Raw genomic sequence first — 27,208 nt, 5'->3', positions numbered from 1 at the left:
CCCACTCATTTTGCTTAGATTTTAAAGCTGTTATTATCTATGGAGGAGGAAGATAATACAGTGGAGTCGGGAGGAGACATTCCAACTGGCCGGCAAGCTTTACCCTCATACTGCAGTGTCTACAGAAAACAAGTAGACAGCTAGCGGTATTAACCTTAATATACAGAGAATTAATCGTCTACATAGATAATGATCTATACTCTATACAAAAGGAAATGCTTAGCGCACATAATAAGCCATGAGCTCATAACTTACTGTCTATTTAAGAGCAATAGTTTAAAGCTAACCTATATTTATAAGTGTTATAATATCCCTCTCTATTATATGCAATGCACACATGGGCTCCCATTATAACCTAGAGTGGAAACCCAGGGGAGCCATTCTTTCTTCATCATTCTGGCCTATAAACTGTTTTGCTCTTAGTGTTCAGGGAATCCCATCTGAGGTCTCCCTGAGGCAATATCTTTATTTGCTAATGCAAAACATCATGCTGGTACATTAGAAGCCCCTATAAGCAACAACGTATTCATTTACGATCAATTTCTGAGTATTTTTGGGAACAACAGGCAGGAGGCCTAAATGAGATGGAATTGAGCAGATAATCAGAACGTTCTTCCTGTATCAGTAAATTAAAGGATACGTAAACCTTTAAAATTAGTGAATGCAAAATTGATGAGAATGCTATTCTAAGCACTTTTGTCATTTACATTCATTATTAATTCTTTTTTCATTCCGAGATATTAAGTGACACATGTACTGTTAATATGAATGAATTTTGTTACAACAGCGCCACCTGCTGATCAGTTTCCCACCAGTCTGACCACCAAGTAGTCAAGGAAGTTGTCAGGAAAAAGAAAGAGGCTGATCTGATGTTCTTCTACTTAGGACAAAAAATAGAAACCTCTCTCAAATCTTTCCTAAGCAGAAGATCATCAGAGCAGCCTCTTTCTTTCTCCTGACAACTTCCTTGACTACTTGGTGGTCAGACTGGTGGGAAACTGACCAGCAGGTGGCGCTGTTGTAACAAAATTCATTCATATTAACAGCACATGTATCCCTTAATATCTTGGAATAAAAACAAAATAAATAATGAATGTAAATTGCAAATGTGCTTAGAATAGTACTCTTGTCCATTTTACATTCTTATTTTAATGGTTTAATTATCCTTTAAGCTAATGTCGTTCTGTTAGGTTCCCACCCAGACAGAACATCTTTCTGTCAGGCAAAAACAATCCCTTTTTATTGTGACTATATAATTCTGTACAGTGTTGCCCCTGCAAGGGCTGAAACAGTTGACTCACCTCTGTATTAGACAGTTGGTACCAAGGCTGCTTCCCACAGGTAAATATTTCCCACAGCACCACCCCAAAGCTCCAGATATCACTTTCCGTGGTGAATTTCCTATACAGAATGCTCTCGGGTGGCATCCAGCGAATGGGTAGCATGGTGCGACCCCCAACCTGCAGCAAGATTAATTCATTGTATTGTTAGACAATTTAACACCAACGTACAGAAACACAAACAATTATTAATATTAGGGACACAGAATCCAGGATTTGCTCTTGAATTCAGAGCAATAACAGCACATGTGACTTTTAAGCTCTCCCTGGTTGCTAGGGTCAGTGACCCTTCCTTTATTAAAAATATTTAATTATTGTCAGTTTTATATTACTATAACTGGGAACTGGGCCCATAGTAACAGGGGTTTATGCTTCCTCGTGGTGTTAGGAGAGATAGGGTGTTAAGTACAGGTATGGGACCTGTTATCCAGAATGCTCTGGACCTGGGATTTTCTAGATAATGGATATATCTGTAATTTGGATCTTCATACCTTAAGTCTACTAGAAAACCATGTAAACATTAAATAAACCCAATAGGATGGTTTTGCTTCCAATAAGGATTAATTATATCTGAGTTGGGATCAAGTACAAGTTACTGTTTTATTATTACAGAGAAAAAGGAAATCATTTTAAACATTTTTGATTAATTGGATAAAATGGAGTCTATGGGAGACAGCCTTTCCGTAATTTGGAGCTTTCTGGATAATGGGTTTCAGGATAACGGATCCTATACCTGTACCAGGAGTATAGAGAACCCTAAAGGGAGTGCTGATGCACAAAGTCAATAAAAAGTGTGAAAAACAGATAATCTTCCCCAAATTTGATGGGGGTGTTGGATCTAAAATATTTTGCTGTGGGGCCCAGGGACTTCTAGTTACCCTACCATTTGGACTTCAATCTGGGGACCGGATGAAGCCAAAAAATATTAGAAATAATCAAAAACAACAGGAAAACACTTTTTTATATCATCATCAGCAAAGTTATTTTTAAGGTTAATTCGAATAAAAAATATAAAACGTAGCCAAAAGTTTCAAAGTTATGGGTATTTTCATCCACATCATCTTGGATTTATTGGTGTAAATATATGGGCTGGGGCGGGAACCAAGGGTTTGGTTGGGTTGTAACTGAGTAGTCAATGTGGTCACAAACCTCCTGGAAATCTCTCCTGGAAGGTTGATATTTTGGTTAATACTCAACCATTGTTCTTGACTAGATTGTATTTTTTATCTAGTGAAGGTTATTCACTTTTTCTGAGCCTTTTTTTTTCTATATAACAGATGATATTTCCCCTCCAGACTCCTGTAATGTTCTATGCAGGCTGATTTGGTGGCGTTAAATTAGGGTCTACAGCTGTGGTGGTCAAACTTTTTGATTGAAATACAGGAAAAAAATACAGCTCTAACACCTCTTTGTTGCAAAAAGAAAAACCTTAAATTTATTAGACCAAACAACAAGGCAACGTTTCGTCATTACTCTTAACCTTTCTCAAAACTTTTTAATTGATGCCCCCTTTAGACAGCACCCCCTTTAGCTCATAGCAAAGATTAGGGATGCACCGAATCCACTATTTTGGATTTGGCCGAACCCCCGAATCCTCGGGAAAGATTTGTCCGAATACCGAATCCAAATTTGCATATGCAAATTCGGATTCGGTTCAGCCAGGCAGAAGGATTCGGCCAAATCCCAAACCGAATCCTGTATTCGGTGCATCCCTAGCAAAGATATATGAAAACTTTTCTGTATCAGCCATTCATTTTTCCAACAAAATATAATGAATAAAATACCTCCTCTTGTAAATTATAAGGGTATTACCGAGGAGTTTCATGACCATATATATATACAGGTCATGGAATTCCGAGGTCACTTCTAATAGCCTCATATTTTGCAACAGGGGGTACTTTATTTATTATAATACACAAGTTTTAGTGAGTCATGTGACAGAAATGACATCACTACTCACCGTTTATAACTGATGACATCACTACTCACCATTTATAACTGATGACATCGCTACTCATCATTTATAAGGATATAATTTACAAGATATTCATGGCTTTTGTGTATTTTATATATATATATATATATATATATATATATATATAGATGAGTAAGTAAGTGTTCTCCCCAAAGTCCAATGCTAAGCATTCAGGAGTATCTTGATGAGCAAACAGACAGTCTAATGAAATCTCACCCTAATGGGCCTTCAGAACCCCATGATTCTCCAGGATCCCCCAAGGGGTGGCCCCACATTTTAGGAAGCACTTGTCTAAGCTGTATGCGTCTTTAAGACAACAGTTCCTGTCTGTTCAATGTACTTAATAGCAAGCTGATTATCTTTCATATAATCACACTCCTTCAAATTAGCAATAACTTGGCCCATGTTGCTTCTGCACACTTTAAGTTCTTCTATCCATCTATTTCCCTGGATGGAAAAAAGATGTTCTCTCTTTTCCTATCACAGAACTGCATTAAATATGTATAGGGATCTTACTGTGAGGCTCCCTCACCGTGGCTAAAAGGGAAAGAACTGGTCTGTTCCATTCAGGATGTCACAAGTTCAAATCTCGCTGGAGGCCTTTAACAAAATGAAGACGGATGGACTGTCCCAAACTAACAGCCAATTTGGCAGGTACATCAGGCAATAAAACTCCCTGCTCTGGATCAATGCCATACCTGACAAATAGTAGCTCTCGGCTCATTGGGATTGTTTCTTTGCAAATATAAACTCAGGATCAGGAGGAAAATCCTAATTTAATGGTGATGGATCTCATAACTGGTATTTTAGGGGCTTGTGTCAGATATTTTAACCAAAAACAGTTGAAAATGTGGAAAAATATGCAACCTTTCCTCAACTGTTTTTTTTAAAATTTGCATTTCAAGTTAATAAGTTAAATTGTTAATTGCTTCCTCGAGGTACAGTTCCAATGGGACAAAAACATTCACAAAACCCTTTTTAGTATATAGTATATAATATATATTAAATAAGACCAGCAACACCGAGATTTCTTATGGTAGAAAATTAATATATTAAAAAAAGCATGAATAGCCTATACATATTCATTTTTTAATATATTCATTTATTACCATAAGAAATCTTAGTGTTGCTGGTCTTATTTATTATATCTTGGAGCCTTTACTGTGCACCCAAGGCTAACGCAGAAGCGGAGTGCTGCCCTGACCCATACTATACTGTATATATATAATATATTGTATATGTGTGTGTATTGTATATTCCATAGAGATAAGGAGGCTATGGATAAGGAGGCTATGGTTTTATTAAGGCTGGGAAATGATCCGAGTCTCCGGAGCCAGTGGAGGTTGTGACTGTTCTGGATTCCCTGCAGGCGCTGATAAGGATCAGAACATCGGTGTCAGATATTTAGCATGGATCTGGTCTTGCCTCTCGTTGGCTGACTAGTGAGTGTTACACTGTGTTATTGAGATCTGGGATAATTCGACAAATAGGGCAGAGCCGTCTCGCCTTCTCTCATTTCAATTCTTACATCTGCTGCTTGGGGAAAAAATCTGCTTATCAAACCACTATCTGACCTGCTGGATCTGTTTCTACTCTACTGGAAATTGTCCCTGTTGGGATGAGGAACACATTGACTAGTTGATATGGTCCATACTCCTACGGCCTGCTTGTCCGGCATTGTGATTTAATCATTTGGCCGTTGGGTGGACAAGGTGGACCAGGTGGGCATATTGGTAAATGATCCATCTTTACATGTATGGCCAGCTTTAGTTTAAACAAGTGGTCACCAAAGTGTGGGCCTGGCCACCCAAGGGGGGCTTAGAGCAGAAGTCTCAGTTTGAAGGTCTGAAATTTTGGGAAAATAGTGATTTGCTCTCCTAGATACCCTTGAAGAGTTGGGTGCCATCTTCAATATTCATGAAACTTTGGCTGAATGGCTAACACTAATGTTTTCCTAAAAATCTACCCATTTCATTTGGCGGCTTGTGGTGGAGTCCAGAGCTTGGTTCGGATTTAGCTGGTACCTGCATAATACCCAGAAACCGGGTAAATGTGTAGCCTTACAAAGTGTTTGATTTTTAGATGGGGTCAGCGACCCCCATTTGCAAGTCATAAGAAAAGGCAAATAATTAAATAAACTATACAAAATAAATAATGAAGACCAACTGAAAAGTTGCTTAGAATTAGCCATTCTTTAAGATATTTACACCATCATAACCCAGCAATACTCAAAGATACCCCAACCACCATGATAAACACACCACCCTCCACCACACATCCACCTAAAACTCACACAGGTTGTGTGGAGATGCTTGTGGATGTGGTTAGAACCAGAAAGTAGTATATTTCTCAGCTACCACCCACTGCCACCCTCCTACCCTTTGCATAAACCACTAGACAGACATACAATAATCTCCCACCTATTAGGCCACCCAAATGCCAACATGATCCTTCATAAAACCTCTACTAAAACTGTGACCTTTCCTGCCCTGCTTTCTGCTCCACTGCTTTGGACAGATATTGAAGGACTTTAGATGACAATTCTAAGGGTGGGTAAGGTGAGTTTCAGGTTCAAATACTTGGCATCTGCGAGGGACCAGGGGAGGAGTCTTAAATTAGGGGCACTCCTAATAAATACATGATGAATCACACATATAAGGCACTGTAACCCACACGCCACTCCAACCCTTGCACGTGACCACCACACAAATCTTCATCATCAGAGACAGGTTCTTGGCTTAGTTCAAATAAGCAAATTAGCATATAAAATGGTTCACCCTTATCTTTTATTGTACATATTGTACTGTAATTATCTAAATTTATTTTGGTTCTCTTACCCTGTAGTAATCTGTGCTGTAGATGTCTCTTGACATGCCAAAATCCCCGATCTTGACCACTAGATTATTGCCAACCAGGCAGTTCCTTGTAGCAAGATCCCGGTGGACAAAGTGGAGTGAAGCTAAGTAGACCATTCCTGAAGCAATCTGGGAGGCAATCTGGAGCATCTGCGTCAGGTTAAGCTGTCCATATGGTTGGCCATTGCCATTGTCCAGGATTTTGGCATCAGGCCCATGGGATCTGGGCAGAGCAAAACATGGATAAAAGTGTGTTTCTCAATATCATGCCCCAACTTAGAGGTTTTAGGAGCAATATCATCCCAGCTTTATAACAAGCTTTTCTTTGAGTTTCGTGTATGTAAAGGTTGTTCCCATTAGGCTAAATGACACCGTGGTAGAAATGCCTGAAAACACGCGCCACTGGTCAGTGAATTTAATAGAAGTATTTTTGCTTTTTTTGTTGCTGCCCTTGTAAAGACCCTCCTGTGGAAAGGTTCTCACCTTGGGTTATGGCAGAAATGTAATTGTTCCTAAATAGGGATGCACCGAATCCAGGATTCGGCCAGGATTCGGCCTTTTTCAGCTGGATTCAGATTCGGCCGAATCCTTCTGCCCGGCCGAACCGAATCCGAAACCTAATTTGCATATGCAAATTAGGGACGGGAGGAAAAATCACGTGACTTTTTGTCACAAAACAAGGAAGTAAAAAATGTTTACCCCTTCCCACCCCTAATTTGCATATGCAAATTAGGATTCGGTTCAGTATTCGGCCGAATCTTACGCAAAGTATTCAGGGGTTCGGCCGAATCCAAAATTAGTGGATTGGGTGCATCCCTATTCCTAAACCGCAAGACCAATTGCAAATTGCATTGAAAACTGCTGTCTGCACATTAAATATGGCGTAACTAAAATGTGAAACGAATTCCATTGTAATAACAGTCATAAAAAATGGTGTCTCTTTTTCAGATTTTCCCTTCAGGAACCCCGACACTGCGCCACACCACTGGCAGCACCGCGTCTATGTCTAATACCTACGGGGCCAATCAAAAAGTCTCTGTTTATTTCAACTGATGGACAATCTCCTTCTATTTAAGCCTCGCAGACAGCTAATCTAATCAATATTGCAAGGAGGATTGCATTAGCTGAGAGAGAGAAGTCACTTGTGAGACAATTATAATTGAAATCTGGAGGGGAGGAGAGGTAGCGGCACGGAACATTGAGAATAAAAGACAGGAAAATAACAAGGAAGATGACAATGCTTTAATTTAGAGCATGAGAGAAACTCAGGCAATAAATCTCTGTCTCGAAGAGGGAGATAAATGCTTAGTTTAGCGCCTGTGTGCAGTTATTTCATGCACGTTGTTTGCATTTGGCTGCCTCCAAGACAGGTATGGACCACATTCTTGTACATGGATGAGGAAGTATTGGGACAGTTCCAAGGCCAGGCAGACTATATGGGGCTGATTCACTAACTTCGAGTGAAGGATTCGAAGTAAAAAAACTTTGAATTTCAAAGTGTTTTTTGGGCTACTTCGACCATCAAATGGGCTACTTCGACCTTCGACTACGACTTTGACTAAAAATCGTTCGACTATTCGACCATTCGATAATCGAAGTACTGTCTCTTTAAAAAAAACTTCGACCCCCTAGTTCGCCATCCAAAAGCTACCGAACTCAATGTTAGCCTATGGGGAAGGTCCCCGTAGGCTTTTCTAAGTTTTTTGATCGAAGGATATTCCTTCGATCGTTGGATTAAAATCCTTCGAATCGAACGATTCGAAGGATTTAATCGTTCGATCGAAGGAATAATCCTTCGATCGTTCGATCGTACTATCTGCACTAAATCCTTCGACTTCGATATTCGAAGTCGAAGGATTTGAATTCTGAGGCCAACAGCCTCAGTGAATGGAACTTCCAGAAAGGGAAGGGCCAGTAGAAGGAGCCAGATTATTAGGGCAGAGACACACGCTCAGATTCGGGGAGATTCTCCCTGAACTGCCTCACGCTGGGTAGAATGTAAATCTCCGGCAACTTCGGGCGACTTCGGAAAAAAATTAAATTCTAGCCTGCGGGAGGTAGTTCGGGGAGATTACTTGCCCAGAAGAAGAGGAGATTTGTCACTGGGCGACTAATTTCCCCGAATCAGAGGGTTTGTCTGCCCTTAGAGGGTGTGAGGGAGAGACTGGAGAGCGACAGGGCATTTTTACTTTGCGTTTGTGTTTCCGTTCAGAAGAATTTTGTTAAACGTTTGTGAAAAAAAGCCAAGTGGAAAAGCAATTTACATGCAAAATGTAGCCGGACTGATTGTCATACACAACGTAATTACATCACCAGCAGACAACTCCGCAAATATGTATATGTCCAATCCATCTCGCGAGAGTTTGACCGCCATATTGAAAATACATGGCATATTTAAGTTAAGTGTATTTCCAAACGTGCGGATCCCATAGAGCTTGATAATATGGCGTATTGGCATTTCGTGGCCGATGTTGGCTCACAAACGCCCAGTGGGAATTGCTATTGTGCGTATTCCATTATTTTCAGTAGGGCTTCTTTTTGTGCGTATTGAAGCTCGACCGCAAGCTTTTAAAAATGCAAAGTAAAAACGCCCCGTGTGACCTCGCCCTAAAGATATACAGTCAGAATTCTTCTTTGAAGCAATTTTTGTGTTGCCAAATGAAAAACAGAGGTGTCCTCAAGCAGGAGAGCTGGGGACAGAGGAGTCACATACAAGTAAACTGTTAATGGAGTTTTGTTCAAACGATCTCCAGCTGTATATCTGCTCACTTTCCTATTCAGGCCACACCAGCCAGGCCAAACGTATTACTTGTGCAATATTGGATAGGATGGAGCTGACAATCCACAGGCTCTGCTGCAAAAATTACTTTATTAACACAATGAGGCACATTTACTTAGGGTCGAATATCGAGGGTTAATTAACCCTCAATATTCGACTGTCGAAGTTAAATCCTTCAACTTCGAATATCGAAGTCGAAGGATTTACCGCAAATCGAACGATACGAAGGATTTTAATCCATCGATCGAACGATTTTCCTTCGATCAAAAATTTGTTAGAAAGCCTATGTGGACCTTCCCCATAGGCTAACATTGAGGTTCGGTAGGTTTTACTTGGCCAAGTAGGGGGTCAAAGTTTTTTCTAAAGAGACAGTACTTCGACTATCGAATGGTCGAATAATTGAATGATTTTTAGTTTGATTCAAATCGAAGTCGTAGTGGAAGGTCGAAGTAGCCAATTCGATGGTCGAAGTAGCCCAAAAAATCATTCGAAATTCGAAGTTTTTTTTATTCTATTCCTTCACTCGAACTAAGTAAATGTGCCCCAATATGTTTCGGATCATCATGGATCCTTTTTCAAGTGAAAAAGGATCCGTGATGATCGGAAACATGTTGGGGCCGATTCACTAACTTCGAGTGAAGGATTCGAAGTAAAAAACTTCGAATTTTGAAGTGTTTTTTGGGCTACTTCGACCATCGAATGGGCTACTACAACCTTCGACTACGACTACGACTTCGAATCAAACTATTCGAACTAAAAATCGTTCGACCATTCGATAGTCGAAGTACTGTCTCTTTAAGAAAAAACTTCGACCCCCTAGTTCGCCATCTAAAAGCTACCGAACTCAATGTTCGGAAGGTCCCCATAGGCTTGGCTAACTTTTTTTGATCGAAGGATATTCCTTCGATCGTTGGATTAAAATCCTTCGAATCGTTCGGTTCGAAGGATTTTATCGTTCGATCGAAGGAATAATCCTTCGATCGTTCGATCGCACTATTTGCGCTAAAATCCTTCGACTTCGATATTCGATTTTAACTCTCGATATTCGACCCTTTGTGAATCGGCCCCGTTGTGTTAATAAAGTAATTTTTGCAGCAGAGCCTGCGGATTGTCAGCTCCATCCTATATTGCACAAGTAAACTGTAAACTGTTAGTTATGGTGGGTTTTATTGACCAAGCAGGTGTTTCATGATAGACTTGTATTTAGATGTTTCATAGGATAGAATAGTACACTCACCTGAGGAAGCGGTTGAGGTCTCCATGCTTCATGTACTCAAAGACCATGATAAGAGGTTCCCCATCAGTACAGACGCCATAGAATTTGACAATATGTTCATGCTGAAGGACGGTGAGGAGCTCTGCTTCCCTCTGGAAGTCTTGACGGGCATTTTCAGTGGCTTCCTTCAGCGCCTGGTTTGTCAAACAGAATAAGAAAAAAAAAATCACAGGCACTGGAAAGAATATTCTTGATCTGGGGGATCTTGAAGTAATGACAAAATCACTATGGAGTTGGGTAGTGTAAATCACTAACCTTCTGAGGGTTCTATTTAGTCTTAATTTGGCTCTGCCCCTGTACTGTCCCTTTCAAAACAACAAGTTATCATTTACCAGAAGTATCATTGTATTTTACATTAAAGCTGGGCACCCAAGGGAGACCACCATGTATTTTAGAAGCCCGCTCCAGACTGGTGATGTTGTATAGAAGAATTTCTTCAAAATACAATCGTGTCATTGTCACACAAAGGAACAAACACAATTAAGTTGGCACCGGTATTGGACATAATCAATTCCATAGTGATTCCCATATTTTATGTATAAAAATTCCTCCCCCAATATAATAAATGTAGTGGGGAAAAGAAAATTATAACCTAAATATCGTGGCCATTTCTTACAGTCATTTCATATTACCTTCACAGCCACTAATGTCTTCTCGTTCCCGGGGGTCAATCGGTAATACTCTGCTAAAAACACTTTTCCAAAAGCCCCCTCTCCGAGCTCCCACTTGAGCAGAATGTCTCTTCGCTTGATGTTTTGGACACCTGCATGATATGAAGAGTTTTAAGTGTGATAATTTGCCCTTTTCAGTGCCTTTCTCCTTTATATCCAGGAGCACACGATACAACTTACAGGCGTCACAGAAATACTGTGGATTCTCAATGAAGTTTGGTTTTATTCCATCCAGTTTTCCCTCAGCGGAGGTCAGGGGACTGCTCCCAAAGTTCATGAAATGAAGGGACATTGCCAGGTCGTCCTCTTGTGCCAAAACAGCTGCTCCTGTAGACAGGAAAAAAAATGTTTAACAGTGATGAACAATCCACCTTCTCTTGGAGAAGTTTAATATTAGGCTGAGGAGCTGAAGAAGTCACCAGGAAACCTCAGACACAAGGTCAACTAGCCACTCTCTTCCTCTCTGTTGTCCTTCTCTTCTAATTTCATTTCCATATTTTATTTTGTATATTTCTCTCTTTCTTCTCACTACCTCCTTACCTAGTCTGCAAAACTATTTGCTCTCACTCTCTCTGCTCTCTCCCTCTCTTCTTTCTGTATTCCTAATTTCCTCTCCCCTTTTTTTATACTTCTTATGGCAGAGACAGACACAAAGGGGCAAATTCACTAAACGCCGAAGCGCCGAACGCTAGCGTTACTTCGCTAGCGTTTGGCATTTTCGTTACTGCGCAAATTCACTAACGAACGCTGGCGTAGATTCGCTAGTGTTACTTCGCACCCTTACGCCTGGCGAATTATCGCTACGGACGTAACTACGCAAATTCACTAACACGCGCAGTGTACTGAACGCTACCTTTTACACTAGACTTCCTTCGCCACCTCAGACCAGGCAAAGCGCAATAGAGTAGATAGGGATTGCTTTCCTAAAAAACGCTGGCGTATTTTCTACATTATGGGTGATAGGCTGAAAAAGATCGCAAATTTTTTTGGGGCTCCCCTCCTTCCCCCCTACATTTCCTAACTCATGGCAACTTACCTAGACAGTGGGCACATGTGTAGGGCAAAATAACAATTTTATTTGATGTTTTGAAGGTTTTCTAGGCATTTGTAGTGCTGATACGTATTCCTCCATTGAAATTTGAATTTGGCGCCGTATGCAAATTAACCATCGCTAGCGTAACTTCGCTTCGCTTAGCGAATCAACGCTAGCGCAACTTTGCAACCTTACGCTACCCCTAAGCGCAACTTCGGATTTTAGTGAATTTGCGAAGCGCTGGCAAAACTACGCCTGGCGAAGTGTGGCGAAGTGCGGCGAAGTACGGCAAAGTTACGCCTGGCGCAACTACGAATCTTAGTGAATTTGCCCCAAAGATTGGGGGAGAGTTAGCTGCCCAGTGACTAATTGCCTCTTCTTCGGGCAACTAATCTCCCCGAAAAGCCTTCCCACTGGCTAGAATCTAAATTGCTGGCAGGATGGCACTCAGAGCACTTCATTTTCCGAAGTCGCATGAAGTTGACTCACGAGGAAACTACGGGCGACTTTGGAAAATGATTTTGATTCTAGCAGACGGGAAGGCTTTTCAGAGGGGAGATTAGTTGTCCGAAGAAGAGGCGATTAGTTGACGCGCGGCTAAATCTCCATCTATTCGAGTCTGTCTCTGCCCTTGACCATGTCTATGTTGTTTTCTTATTCCACTTTTCTATTCTATGCATTTTCTTTTATCTGCCCAGTCGTAGGTTCCTCCTCCACTGACGGCAAAGTCCCATCAGAACTATCGAAGGCATAATAGTAATATTCCCTCTTTTTCTGCAAGTTATGTGGCCACTCATGTTCTGCTTGTTCATTGGACTTCAGTGCTATTTGGGTTTTGATGGTGGCCATGCTAAGGAGCTCACTATGCTATTGAGAAGAAGGTCCATGTTTGAAACTCCTTCCTGCTGGTCTGCATAAATCTTCATTTTAATCCAATCCTCATAAATGTTTAGAGAAGCCTGATACTGCCTAACTCAAGGTGGACATAATGGGGAAAGATCTGCTTGTTTAGAGACCTCCCTAAATTAGTAGATCTTCAAGTGTATGGCCAGCTTAATTTAGGAGAAGTAAAGCCACCATTTCCTGGTATTTCCTGGTATTTCAGCTGTCCATTATGCCCATGAAGGTAATGGGACAGTTGCTCTGAGATTAACTTTTAAATGTAATGAAGACACTAAAATTTCAAGACAATATAGTAATATTTATTGCTTTCTTCTGAAGCTCTCCAGCTTGCAATTTCAACTAACCAGACAGCGGTTTGACTGACGCACTGGCAACAAAAAATAACAAAACAATAATAATAAGAATCTAGCCTCAAGATTAATCTGCATTTTTTATTTTCTTGTGGTTTCTTAAAGTGTTTGTCTATCTCTTTTGATTTTCCAAAGCCTGAGGTTTAAACTGCTGCCTGGGGGGGGGGGGGGGGGGTCACTGACCTCGGCAACCAGATATTGTTGTAATTGCAATTAGTTTTAAAACCACAAAAAGTGAAAACCTATTGCAAAACGACTCTCTTCTTCTAATACAGCTGGGGTAACCAGCATTGCAGCTTTGTCAAACATAGGCACAATAATATTTTGGGGAATGGGATTTTCTGTGCTCATAGTTCTGTTCCTCAATCAGCTAGTCTGGCAGATCTTTAATTATATGCCCATATTAATTGTGATTTCTATTTTATAGTTACAGATACTTCCAACCTCTTAGCATTAGTGTCCCTTACATCAGAAGGAGACCAATTCCAGAGGCTCTTGTAGCATCTCCTGCTTTCTCGCTCCCTATCTCTGCAGCAGCTCCAACCCCTGGGAAACAGACGGATCAAACCCATTTAGAGCTTGAATCAATTTCAAAAGTGAATTAGCAGCTTCTTACTGCCTGGCATGAGGAAAACAAACACTAATGAAGTGCGGCTCTTGAAGTTCTCTTCTCTTATGTTAGTTAAAGTTGAGAAAATGCAGTTACCGCATGCAGAGGGGGCACCTGTAACTGGCTCTACGTGCCAACAATCGCTTGGGCACAATTCCCTCCACCTCCTCATTGATCTTTGAGGTTGTATGACTGTAAGTGATTATTATTGCCTCTGTTAACCCCTTGGGAGGTGACCCTAATGGATACAGCTTTGCCACAAACCAGTTAACCCCATTATTGCCTGTGAGAGGGGTCAGTAATATATGGGTTCAGTTCAAAAGCCTATGAATACATACAGTCATTGTTTTAGGTGGTGGTGCATTCCCACGTTTGGACAGTCTGTTTGGCTGATATTGATCATGCGCCTGGATATATATGTCCCTGCGGAGAGGCAATTTTAGATCCCAGATGATCTTTCCGCGTATTTTGTGAATGGCGTACAAGTTAGGAGGAATATAGAACTGCAGAATGTGGGTAGTGCTGTATTCATAGGGGTAGCCACAGGTGTCTGTGCTCAGAAATGGAGACTGTAGCAGTAAAGCAAATGTGGAAAGCAATACACAAAGTGCAAAAAAAAAATGGCTGACAGCTCCTGTTTCTTCCCTTTTGTAAATGACCAATAAAAATCCCCCATGGAATTAGAAAAGTGATATTTTTTCAATAATATAAAATATTTCCATCAACGGTAATCTAAATTGAACATGAGACATGGAGGAAGGCCACGACCGTATTGTAAAACCATGACGCTCTTAATTTTAATTCAGCATAATGTCATAATGATCTAAACATTACTTTAACAAGCAGTGTCGGACTGGGATGCCAGGGGCCCACCAGAAAACCTTAGGCTGAGGACCCACTTACCAAACTATTATAACTCCTCACCTCACTCAACCTCTTTATTATCCTAGTCTCTTTTCTCTACATACTATACTCTATTCTTCCATTATTAAGCCTCTTTGTTCCCAAAAAAGAAATAGGGAATGACCATGAAATAGGCCAAACGGTGAGATGCCAGAGGCCTCCTGACACCTGGGCCCACCGGGAGTTTTCCTGGTATTCCGGTGGGCCAGTCCAACGCTGTTAACGAAATGCACAACATGACAATTGCTCTATGTGAATAAGAAGAAAGTGGTACAAAAGTTGGGAACCCGTGAGCAAGTCTGTAGGTTGGAAACTCACTGTTAATGCCGAACTTAGAATGTCTTCCACATTTATTCAGAACAATCAGCATGAGGAGGAGGAAGAAGCAGGCAAATACGGCCAGTCCCACAGCCACTGAGATCTGAGAGAAGGAAATGGAACAAAACAAAATGAACCCCAGATTTGTGTTACAGAAATGAATTCCCTTTAATGAGCAGTAGTTTCAGACAAACGATGGAACCCAGGAAATGTAAATTATTCAGTTTGTTTTTATAGAGTCAGTAACAGTATTTATGTGGCGATCAGCTTGCGTCGTGCACTTCAATGAAAATGCTGCAAATATCCTCATGTGTGTCCGGGGCCTAATGCACCAATTGTATTTTTTAGTTGTAATATTGGTGTGTAGGTGCATCTCAGGTCATTTTGCCTGGTCATGTGCTTTCAGAAAGAGCCAGCACTTTAGGATGGAACTGCTTTCTGGCAGGCTGTTGTTTTTCCTTCTCAATGTAACTGAATGTGTCTCAGTGGGACCTGGATTTTACTATTGAGTGCTGTTCTTAGATCTACCAGGCAGCTGTTATCTTGTGTTAGGGAGCTGCTATCTGGTTACCTTCCCATTGTTCTGTTGTTAGGCTGCTGGGGGAAAAGGGAGGGGGGTGATATCACTCCAACTTGCAGTATAGCAGTAAAGAGTGACTGAAGTTTATCAGAGCACAAGTCACATGACTGGGGGGCACATGGGAAACTGACAATATGCCTAATTCCATGTCATATTTCAAAATTAAATATAAAAAAATTAGTTGCTCTTTTGAAAAAGGGATTTCAGTGCAGAAGTCTGCTGGAGCAGCTCTATTAACTGATGGATTTTGGGGGAAAAAACATGTTTTTCCATGACAATATCCCTTTAACAAGGTTACAGATATATGAAAATGTTACTGTATCAGCCCTTTAGCCATTGTGCCAGGGATATCTAGGGAAGAAAAACAACATATGGAAGAAAATGTTATTTTTTAGGACCTCCTACCCCATCAGTCAGTGGGTTGGGGCTATATCTGTTTTATTTCCTGTAACACCTTATGGCTCTCAACAGATAAATTCCCATTCTGCTTGGTAAGAGCTGTTGATAACGTTGAAGCTGACTCAACATTTTTGCTTTATCTCACTTTTAAGGTATCCACATAGGGACCAATTCTATTCATATCCCTGGCCATAGATGGCCCTGGATGAGCAGCAATGGTAGGTAAGGAGGTGATCATAGTAGGTATAGTAGAGTAAAATGGCTCCAGTAGGGCAAGATGGTGATGTTAAAACTGCACTGTTGCCCGCTATGCCCACTTCAGTTGTTGTCAACTCACTTACAATATAACGTCTGTTAGAGAATTGTATTTCAGCAACAGCTAACGGCAGATCCAAATTCTACATTATGGAATGTCCAAAGGGTCTGTCTTGTCCTGTGTCCAATCACTAAATACAGCCATGCCTCAAATGTTAAACTGACAGTCCCACCTAGAAAACTCAGTTGTATCTTTTTAAGAAATAAAGATGAGCATGCTGCATCACATTAAGACATTGTAGGGAAGTCTTGCCCAAGATCCTAGAAATAAGATCAGAAACCGCTGCATCACTAAATCTTTACCACACCTTCTTCTCTGGCATGAAAGAATGGCCAGCCACTGTAATTAAACACAACTTAATGCACTTACAAAACTGACAATTAGAAAACCAATTAATTGCATGTCCAACCCCAAGTGTGTGGTCCTGTGGTCCTTTTAGTAGATATTCACAAACCACTAATATATAACCCTGAGGTTGGAGTCAACGGAAGAGACCTGAGTGGAGAGAATTAATGCCAACTGCCCCTTTTTAGGAAATATATAAAAACATGATGGTAACTTACCCCAAAAGTGTTTTCCTCCACTGTTTCTACTGTGTTTACATAGGTGCTATTGCCTCCTCCTAGGTGAGAATGGAATTGAACTATATATTAGTGACCATGTTACATGCTCTATCTATGGCTAAATAATTGCTCAGGAGCTTAGAATATAATATTATCTGCCTGATCTATAAACATAGCTCTCAGGCAGCTACAGTAAATCTTATGATGACAAGCAAATCATAGAATTTATGACATTCCAATTTAATTTACATGGGGCAATAAGTCGCCCTTTAAGCAATACTGACATTTTTCAGTTTAGGGCATTTAAAGCATAAAAAAATTCTGGGTTGTGTTTTTAAGGTTAAAAAAATGTGTTGTAAGCCAGGTGCCATCAATTTTAAAGTTCTGGGTCTATTGGTATTTATTAGTTAGATGATCTCAATACAGATCTGAATTTTTTTTCATGCAGAATGTGCTTTCTGCTCTTTAGTGGGTCAGAGGGTGGGACTTCTCAATAGGTAGTTGCTTGTGCAAGGGAAGTCCCACCCACTTACACACTACAGAGCAGCTTACTCAAAGCTGAAACCGGAAGCTCCACCCCTATATATCCTACAGAACAGAAAGCACACTCTGCATAGGGCCGTGTACGGTTCTTGTTTACTTAAACTGACTGCAAATCATAGGAGTTTGCCATTTAATTAATTTACAAGCATCAGTGTCCCTTTATTAAAGGCAGAAATACAATTGAAAAATTAAACAACTTCTTAGGGCAGAGACACGTTGCTATTTCGGGAGATTAGTCGCCCAGCAACCAATCGCTTCTTCTTCGGGTGACTAATCTCCCCAAACTGCCTTCCCACCGTCTAGAATGTAAATTGCCAGCTGGATGGCACTCGGAATGCTTCATTTTCCAAAGTTGCCTCACGAGAAAACTTCGGGCGACTTCGGAAAATGAAGCGCTCCGTGTGCCATCCCGCTGGCAATTTAGATTCTAGCCGGCGGGAAAGCATTGCGGGGAGATTAGTCGCCCGAAGAAGAGGCGATTTGTCGATGAGCGACTAATCTCCCCGAATCCCCGGCCCTTAAAATTATTACATTTTATACAACCATCCACTACAGATATAAGGCAACAGTTTGCATGCTTTTAGGCTTGGATTTCATTGTTCTTTTACTGCTATAGAGAATAGATAATAGATAATTGGAAATAAATAGGGGCTCCTTAAATAAAGGTGGGGTCAAAGTGCAAAGATTGCCATGTCTCTCTTAGGGATGAACCATTATAATAATTAAGGAATTTACATAAATTCTGTTTTAGTCCTGTAAATAATTGCATTGCAAAATGAGTGGGATTCTATTTTTGCAGTGCTATGGACCATGCTGTTAATGATTCAAAACAAATTAATGGAACGGAGGATTAATGGAGTTGCCAAAAAAATAAAACGAAGTCAATTAAATATTGCCACTTACCCTCTGGAGACAGGGACACTGCAAAACAGAAATGGAAAAACATATTATTATCTCCTTATTTCCACTGAAGCAACTTCCCCCGAGAAATGGAAAACCATATTATTATCTACTTATTTCCACTGAAGCAACTTCCCAGAAAAAAAGGAAAACTATATTATTATCTCCTTATTTCCACTAAAGCAACTTCCCAGAAAAAAAGGAAAACCATATTATTTTCTCCTTATTTCCACTGAAGCAACTTCCCAGAGAAATGGAAAAGCCTATTATTATCTCCTTATTTCCACTGAAGCAACTTCCCTAAGCACAGACAAAGGAACTTAAAGGTTCTCAGACACTTCTTGGAGACTTTCATGGATGCTGGCACTCAAATAAGGTCGGGTAATGCACGATATAAATGTATATTTTGTTTCAAATATTATATATTATACATTTTATTGAGTGCATTTTAGGTAGGAATCGTTTTGGGCATTAAAGGTACCTGGTATGGGCTCCTCCGGGTTAAAGCTGAAGGGGTTATCCATAAATTTGCTGTAGACTGTTTCAGAGGCAGAACCCAACATGTTCCAAATCAGGATGGTGTAGTTACCATTGTTGACATGGGTTGGCTTATTCAGGTAGAGGCAGCCATGAATGGCGGTGGAATTCTCACTCTCTTCAACAGTCTTTGAGAAGATGTAATTGTTCATCTCCAGGTTGTGCCCATTGAATTGCCACCGGATCTCTGGTTTAGGGTTGCCATCCACGGTGTAGGGGAAGCAGAAATGGTGCTGGGGAATGGCCTCTTCCAAGGCAACTACCACTGCAGGAACTAGTTGAAAGGAAAAGAAAAGGATGGAAGATATGGCAGAGTTATGTGATATAAATTAAATTGCTTGGGTAACATTAGTGGAGTTAAAAGTGCAGTAAAATAATATTGTGTCTGGCAGCAGAAGTTGAGATGTTTTTTTCTTAGCCAGTGAGCAAGGACCTACAGGTCATGATGCATTTGCTGTTTCAATCACATCAGTAAATAGTAAAAAGACACACTAGCACTTTGTATAACATGGAATAAATCCTACATCTCCTCACAGCACGAGACAGAAGGAGGAGGGATACTTTGACTACAGAATAGATTAAAGGCAGGTCCAAGGTCAGTACAAGGTAAAGACGTCATAAAACCATACGGTTTCATGAATATGTAAAGGTAGCAGTTTTTTCAACAATTTTTCACTGTTTTTGTCAGTGGTTTTAGAAATAATTGTCTTGTTTATCATTTTAAATCACTATAACATTTGCAGCTTTTATCAAGCCAAATTCATGCCGAAGACGACGTTACAATTGTAATTTCCTGCAATAAGTTTTGTCTCTCTGTGTTAACCATGACTTGTGCCAACCAAGGAGAAATTAAATGTGTGTTGAGCTTTCTGTACTACAGGTATGGGACCTGTTATACAGAATGCTTGGGACCTGGGGTTTTCCGGATAATGGGTCTTTCTGTAATTTGGATCTTCATACCCAAAGTCTACTAGAAAATCAAGTAAACATTAAATAAACCCAATAGGCTGGTTTTGCCTCCAATAAGGATTAATTATATCTTAGTTGGGATCAAGTACAAGCTACTGTTTTATTATTACACAGAAAAAGGAAATCATTTTTAAAAATTTGGATTATTTAGATAAAATGGAGTCTATGGGAGACAGCCTTTCTGTAATTCGGAGCTTTTCCTCATAATGGATCCCATACCTGTTCTACAATGCAAGTAATCAGCCATCAGTTTATCAATTGCAAGGAGAAAACTGACTAGGCGTGTGTCCATTCCCAGCATCCCCCATAACCAACACTAGTGATGGGCGAATTTGTCCCGTTTCGCTTTGCCGAAAAATTTGCGAATTACCTGCAAAACGCTCTAAACATGAATTTTGCCGCTGGCGTCAATTTGCGGGCATCAACATCTATGCTGGTGACAATTCCATCAATTCTGACAATTCCGATGAGCATTAAAGTCAAGAGCAAAATTTTGCCGTCAAATTTTAAACAGCAAAATCGCCGGCGGCAAAACGCCGAAATATTAAATAAATTCGCCTATCACTAACCAACACAATTTCTGTACAATACAAGTAACCAGACAATGGTTTATCAATTGCATATAACCAAGAAAGAGATTCTCAGTATCCCAAAGAAGGCGCTACCATTTAATATACCCCTTTTACCCTCTACTTTTGCTGTTTATATTTTTAAAGCTTTTTGAAGGTTCCTTCATTTTTGAAAATGACCACCTTCTTTAGCAATGACTTCCTTTTGTACCTAGTTTTTGTTAACCTGGCCATAAATGTATAGATAGTGTCTTATAGCAGATGAATGGTCATAAAACCCATTGCTCGGTACAATGAACCATTAAACTATGATTATTCCAAGTAAAGATCTGTTGTTCAACCCTATCCCACTGGAGAAACTACTAGTCACAATAATATCTGTCCTGAGCACACATCTTAGAGGGAATGTTGGCCATCACTGGTCCATCTAATGAGGTTCATGTCAAAATTCCACTGTATGCTCTACTACAATAGTATTTTCATTAGATGATACATGGTATGGTTTCCTATTTCATTTAATCTAGCCCAGTGTTTTTTGCCATGATCTTTATTTGGGTTCCCTTCATTTTAGCTCCCAGTGAAACACTAAGGGGCCGATTCACTAACTTTGAGTGAAGGATTCGAAGTAAAAAAACTTCGAATTTCGAAGTGTTTTTTGGGCTACTTCGACCATCGAATGGGCTACTTCGACCTTCGACTACAACTTCGACTTCGAATCGAAGGATTCAAACTAGAAATCGTTCGACTATTCGATAGTTGAAGTACTGTCTCTTTAAGAAAAAACTTCGACCCCCTAATTCGCCATCTAAAAGCTACCAAACTCAATGTTCGATTCGAAGGATTTAATCGTTCGATCGAAGGAATAATCCTTCGATCATTCGATCGAACTATTTGCGCTAAAATCCTTCGACTTCGATATTCGACGTCGAAGGATTTTAATTCCCAGTCGAATATCGAGGGTTAATTAACCCTCGATATTCGACCCTTTGTGAATCGGCCCCTAACATTTATTCCTACTAAGTCAAAAGGCTGGGGGCAGATTTATCAAGGGTCAATTAGTAAATTCGAATTCGAATTTTCGAGTTTCAAGATTCACACATTCAAATTTTTTGAATGTAAATTCGAATATGAGATTTATCACCCTCGACCATGGAAACAGAATTAATTTGAATATTCGCCGAGTTCATGTACAAGTCAATGGCAGAGGTCCGTTGAGCGATTTGGAGATGTTAACAGCCATCCTGACATTCAAGTTTTTTTTTCGGGAGATCTAATATGATTCGAATTTTAGGTCAGAACCATTCAATCGAATATTAGACATTGTAATTTTTTCCTAAACAACCTCCCAGTCGAATTTTGTGTATATTCGAATTAAAAAAAATTCACAGGAATTCGATATTCAACCTTGATAAATTGTTCTCCCCAAGTTAATGAGTAAAATGAACGGGTAGGCAGAGGAAGAATAAAAAAGGCACATGACAGGTGTGAATACCCAGCTTTTACTTACACAACACATTGATTTGAACATGTTCTTCGCTGGGTCCAACCATATTTTCAGCTCTACAAGTAATATTGCGCTTGTTGAATCCAGGAGAGATGCTGAATAGATTCAAGAAGATCTCTGCTTCAGAAGTATTCCATTGCTATCACAGACAGGGTGCAAACAGAATCGACACAAAATTTGAGCTTTTTATTTGGATGAATGTCTTGGAGATGGAGATGGAGCCATTGATTAAGGGCCATTGATCATAGGGTCTACTTAAAATGACTGATAATACCAACATATAAAGAAACAGAGGGATATATCTAAAGCTAAAAGTTGTGTTTCATTTGCATCTCCAATTCAACAGCAAGAAAATGTTGAGTCAAAAAGTGCAAATTTTGCAGAAAGACCTCTGGAAGAATTTTCATGCACAGTAAATTAGGGCAGAGACACACGATGCAATTCGGGGAGATTAGTGACAAATCTCTTCTTCTTCGGGGCGACTAATCTTCCCAAACTGCCTTTCCGCCGGCAAGAATGAAAATCGGCAGTGGGATGGCACTCGGAGTGCTTCATTTTCCGAAGTCGCTCGAAGTTTCCTCATGAGGCAACTTGGGCGACTTCGGAAAATGAAGCGATCCGAGTGCCATCCCACCGCTGATTTTCATTTTAGCCGGCTGGAAGGCAGGGGAGGCAGTTTGGGGAGATTAACCGCCCCGAAGAAGAGGAGATTTGTTGTTGGGCAACTAATCTCCCCGAATGCAGCGTGTGTCTCTTCCCTTAACATCTGGCCCATCTTGGATTAATTTACCTACCACATATTCAGTGTATGAGGATATTTCAGGCAAGATCCATGTGGCTGTTGTTGACAGATGACCATCCACGTTGCACACTAAGGTCAGATTCGCTCCCTCCAGTAGAGTCAGGTTTTGTTTAACAATGCTGACCTGAGGAAGTTCTGCACAAAAAAAGATACATTTATAAAAAATAAGAACCCTAAATTCAAAATCCCACTTAATTAAATACCGTTAGATGAGTGAGTTGTGGCTGTCCCAGTTGGCTGACCTGAAAAGTTATGAGCTTGTCTGATAGTGGAGGCCATAAGTCTTGATTTAAAGAATGTTGGGAGGCATGTAATTAGAGCTTTTTATCCCAGGGTTATTTTAGCTGTTGTTTTATGACTCTAAACTCTAAGGGTTTTTTTTTATTAAAGTCCAATTTTATCTCAACTTTTTCTGCTACAAACTCCAATCAAATGCGCTCTGTTTTTTTACGCTTATTTATTATTGAATTTTCCTGAAAATTTGCTTTGCGCAAAGAAAATATAATTTTCACGATTTTTCATCCGATTTTTCACCTGAAAACTCAGATTTCTTATGTTTTTTTGCCCGAAAACTCCAGGGGTTTTACACGAAACCCAGCACACATCAAAAAATCATTGAGACTTCTCCCATTCTTGACAGGTCTGGGATGCTGGATTTTAAGATTTGGACTTTTCCATCCTCGGGGTTTAATAAATTCCTAAAAATTCGTGATTTTTTAAAAGTCCAATTTTATAAAAAAAAATCTGGAATTTTTTGTGATTTTTGCATTCGGAGTTTAGTAAATAACCCCCTAAAAGTTAGGACAACTAAGCATTTAGTATTAATATTTAGTGATGGGCGGATATATTCGCCAGGCATGGATTCGCTTGAAAAATTCGCCACAACAAAAAAAAAATTGTGGTGCGTCAAAATTGCCGCACGCATCAAAATTGTTGTGCGCACATCTAAATTATTTTGACGCCCATTGACTTCACTGTGTTTCACAAATTTTTCTGGACAGATTCGTCCATCACTATTAAAATCCTAAAGCATATCTAGTCATATCTGGGTCATGAAACCAAAAGACTAAGGGGGTTATTTACTAAACTCCTGATTTTTTTTTTTTTTTTATAAAATCAGACTTTTAAAAAATCACACATTTTGCTGGAATTTACTAAACCCAGAGGATGAAAAAGTCAGAATCAGAAAATCCGGCATCTCAGACCTGTTGAGGTTGCATATAAGTCAATGGGAATGATTTTTTGATGTGCGCTGGGTTTCGTGCAATACCTTTTTAAAGGCAAATAAGAAATCTGAGTTTTCAGGTGAAAAGTCTGATAAAATCATAGAAAAATCCCCAAAAATTGTGAAAATCTGATTTTTTTCCCCGCAAAGCAAATTTCGGGAAAATTTTATAATAAATAAGCGTAAAAAACCGAGCGGATTTGATTGGAGTTTGTAGCAGAAAATGTTGAGATAAAATCGGACTTTGATAAATAACTCCCCCCAAAGTATGTATTTTGACTGTTCCTTGTAAGAAGAGGGTGTTTTCCATAATCCAATAAACCTAGAATTACGGAAGGCCCAATAAAAGACCCATCATGTAGGTACTCAGTATATATATATATATATATAGAAACTTTGATGAGGGTAGCTTGCTCTGTGGTCATTTAACTTCTAGTTTTTCCAGTGTAGACTTTGGAACTCTATGTATTGTCAAATATTTTTGGTATGTACCACCACAAGGTTGCCAAAAAAATCCAAGCTGAGATTGTATTTGGAATAAGTAATTTTTTATATGGGATTGAAAGATTTACCGCAGTTGGAGATGATCATTTCTTCAAGCATAACCTCAAAATGATCTGCCCAGCAGCTTAGAGACTGGTTCCCCAGATCAGCCCAGTCCATCTCCCTCTTAAGCTGTATCCAACGGATTTCACAGGAGCAGCGGAATGGATTCCCAGTGAGGATCCTAGGAGAGTGATGGAAACCCAGAGAGTCTTGAGAGGCTGATCATTGAATACAAGTTATAAAATCCCCCATAGAATTAACGGGTGTAAATCTTGATATTCACAGTTTTTATATGTTATGGAATCCAGTTTTTCTCTTTTTTTTTTTTTTAGACCGATGTTTATTGTATCATAAAGGATCCGGGATAAAGGTAAATGTCTTTCTCCAGCAAAATTTTCTATTTTCTATTTAAGGGCCCACTTTGTAAAACATTGAAATAGAAGTAAATTTCCCATTGACATCAAATTAAACATTGCTTCTTAAATTGTGTAAACTGTTCCACTGAAAAGAAAAAAGTCGTCACACTAAAATACAGGTATGGGATCCGTTGTCCGGATGATTTTCTAGTAGCTTAAAGGATAAGAAAACCTTTCAATTAAGTAAAAAACCTTAAAAATAAGTAGCAAAGAACGTTGTCAGGAGAAAGAAAGAGGCTGATGTTCTTTTGCTTAGGAAAATATTTAGAATCCTCTCTCAAATCTTTCCTAAGCAGAAGAACCTCAGAGCAGCCTCTTTCTTTCTCCTGACAACTTCCTTGACTACTTGGTGGTCAGACTGGTGGGAAACTGACCAGCAGGTGGCGCTGTTGTAACAAAATTCATTCATATTAACAGTACATGTATCCCTTAATATCTTGGAATGAAAACAAAATAAATAATAATTATAAATGAGAAAAGTGCTTAGAATATCACTCCCATCAATTTTACATTCACATATTTTAAAGGTTTACTTATCCTTTAAGGTTTGAAGATCCAAATTACAGAAAGATCCCTTATCCAGAAAACCCCAGGTCCCGAGCATTCTGTATAACAGGTCCCATACCTGTATTAAAATATCACTGAAATCCTATTATGTTCATAACATTTTTAGTTCTTTTAGTGAATTGGAACATTTCAGTCTAATTTCTCATTTTGGCAATAATAGATTTTACAGGGTAAGTAATGGATTTTAACCAGACTGGAGCTGAGAACAAATTTCACAGACATTTTATTTGAAAGGTATATCAACATTTTTAATGATTAGGACTAACAAGCCCAAAAAAAAAAAAAAGATGTGATAGAAATATCACCTTTTCCCCCTCAAAGGGGGGATGATAAAAGGGCAGATTGTCCTATTCCAGTTAATATATTTAAAGGTATAAAGCCTTTATTTAATTTCCATCAACGAAGAGTTAGCCTACATGGGATGAAGCATATCTCTATAGTTATATAGACCTTTTTTGTTGACTTGTATTTACATGGAAACCGATGAAAAAAATTGTAACGTACAGCTCTTGGAGAGGAAGGTTCAGAAATGTCCTCCAGTAGATAGAGACTAGAGAATTGGAAGACAGGTTTCTGTAGGTAGAAAAATAGAAATCAACATTGACAAAACACCAAAAATATGTTTTCTTTATTGCAGAGTTTGGATTGGGCAAATGTTTGCATATTTAATGCATCTACACTCTCAACCTAAATCTTTTGTTATGTTGATTTATGTTATAAAAATAGCTGAGATTAGTCTTTACAAGTAGAGCAATGAGTTCCTCATTTAATGCCTTCTTGACTGCTGTTTTTACTATAACACGCGTGGTAGTATTCATAGGTCTTAAAAGATTTGTCTTTCCCTTCTGACCAATTTCTTAAATGCTTTCCTCTTCCTTCTTATAAAATTCCTTACTTCTGGCTTAAGCCACATGGGTGGGTCATAAATTATTTTACATTTCTTCCCTAAGGAATAAAATGGACAACCATTATAGATAGTGTTTTAATGTTTTAGGCAATTAAGTAGAGGGAAATATCAGGTGCAAATTTACAGATAAAACATGAAATGCTGCCAAGCTTTGCATCTGCCACTATTGTAATTACATTTCTCATAAATTGCCTTATGATTTTTTTTATTAAAGGGACAGTACGCAGTCCTTTCCAACATGAGCTCAGGGTTTGTGTTGAACAAACATTTTGTATATTGTTTTAAATAAGCAATGGTTTTGTTTATTTTGGACACTAAACAAGAATATGACTCCAGTTTCATCTTTAGAACTTCCTGTCACTTTTTGTCCCAAGGAGCTGATAAAACGAATTACCTGTCCACTGAGAACCCCCTGATAATGGGCTGCTCAAAGGCTGCTGCTTAGAGAAGGAATGAGTTTGTTTGCTCAACGGTAGATAGGGAGCTCTGAACAAATTGCCCTGTTTATAAAGTAAGAAGGGAAGAGTTCAGTGATATTAGCCTGACTTTAAATTGGAAAAAAAAAAATGAAAATATGGATTTATCTTTTTTATTGTGTTTATTTTTAGCAAAGGTGTTTTTAGTATATACTTTATGTGGTTGACACATAGGCACGTGAAATGGGGGGAGTCAGGGGGGGCCACTGCCCCCCAAATTGTTGACCCTGGTGGACTTGGTGCTGAATTCTGCTAATATTCTGCACCAAGATGTACACCACAACCCTCTGCCTGCGGTCATCTCATCAAAACAGCCATAAATAACCCCGCACGTGCCGACACTGCTGGGATCACTTGCACAAAGCCGTAGCTGTAG

At 39.5% G+C, this 27,208-nt stretch overlaps 1 protein-coding gene across 1 annotated transcript in view; it reads right to left on the bottom strand.

The window, feature by feature from the left end:
- ntrk1.S (neurotrophic receptor tyrosine kinase 1 S homeolog) overlaps positions 1-27,208 on the bottom strand; it is a 61,310-nt gene that overhangs the window by 4,419 nt on the left and 29,683 nt on the right. Inside the window, exons 4-16 of the mRNA XM_018233480.2 lie at positions 25,954-26,022; positions 24,493-24,647; positions 22,688-22,830; positions 21,897-22,032; positions 18,796-19,125; positions 18,318-18,335; positions 16,872-16,930; positions 15,014-15,116; positions 11,077-11,223; positions 10,858-10,988; positions 10,187-10,359; positions 6,153-6,393; positions 1,302-1,460 (exon numbers count right to left, since the gene is read on the bottom strand). Of these exons, the coding sequence (XP_018088969.1) occupies positions 1,302-1,460; positions 6,153-6,393; positions 10,187-10,359; positions 10,858-10,988; positions 11,077-11,223; positions 15,014-15,116; positions 16,872-16,930; positions 18,318-18,335; positions 18,796-19,125; positions 21,897-22,032; positions 22,688-22,830; positions 24,493-24,647; positions 25,954-26,022 (1,864 nt within the window). The remainder of the gene's footprint in view (positions 1-1,301; positions 1,461-6,152; positions 6,394-10,186; positions 10,360-10,857; positions 10,989-11,076; positions 11,224-15,013; positions 15,117-16,871; positions 16,931-18,317; positions 18,336-18,795; positions 19,126-21,896; positions 22,033-22,687; positions 22,831-24,492; positions 24,648-25,953; positions 26,023-27,208) is intronic.

The sequence above is a fragment of the Xenopus laevis genome, chromosome 8S (genome assembly GCF_017654675.1).
Source record: "Xenopus laevis strain J_2021 chromosome 8S, Xenopus_laevis_v10.1, whole genome shotgun sequence".
NCBI classification, from domain to species: domain Eukaryota; kingdom Metazoa; phylum Chordata; class Amphibia; order Anura; family Pipidae; genus Xenopus; species Xenopus laevis.
Note: the sequence above shows the minus strand (reverse complement) of the source record. Positions and strands in the feature narration are given on the sequence as shown.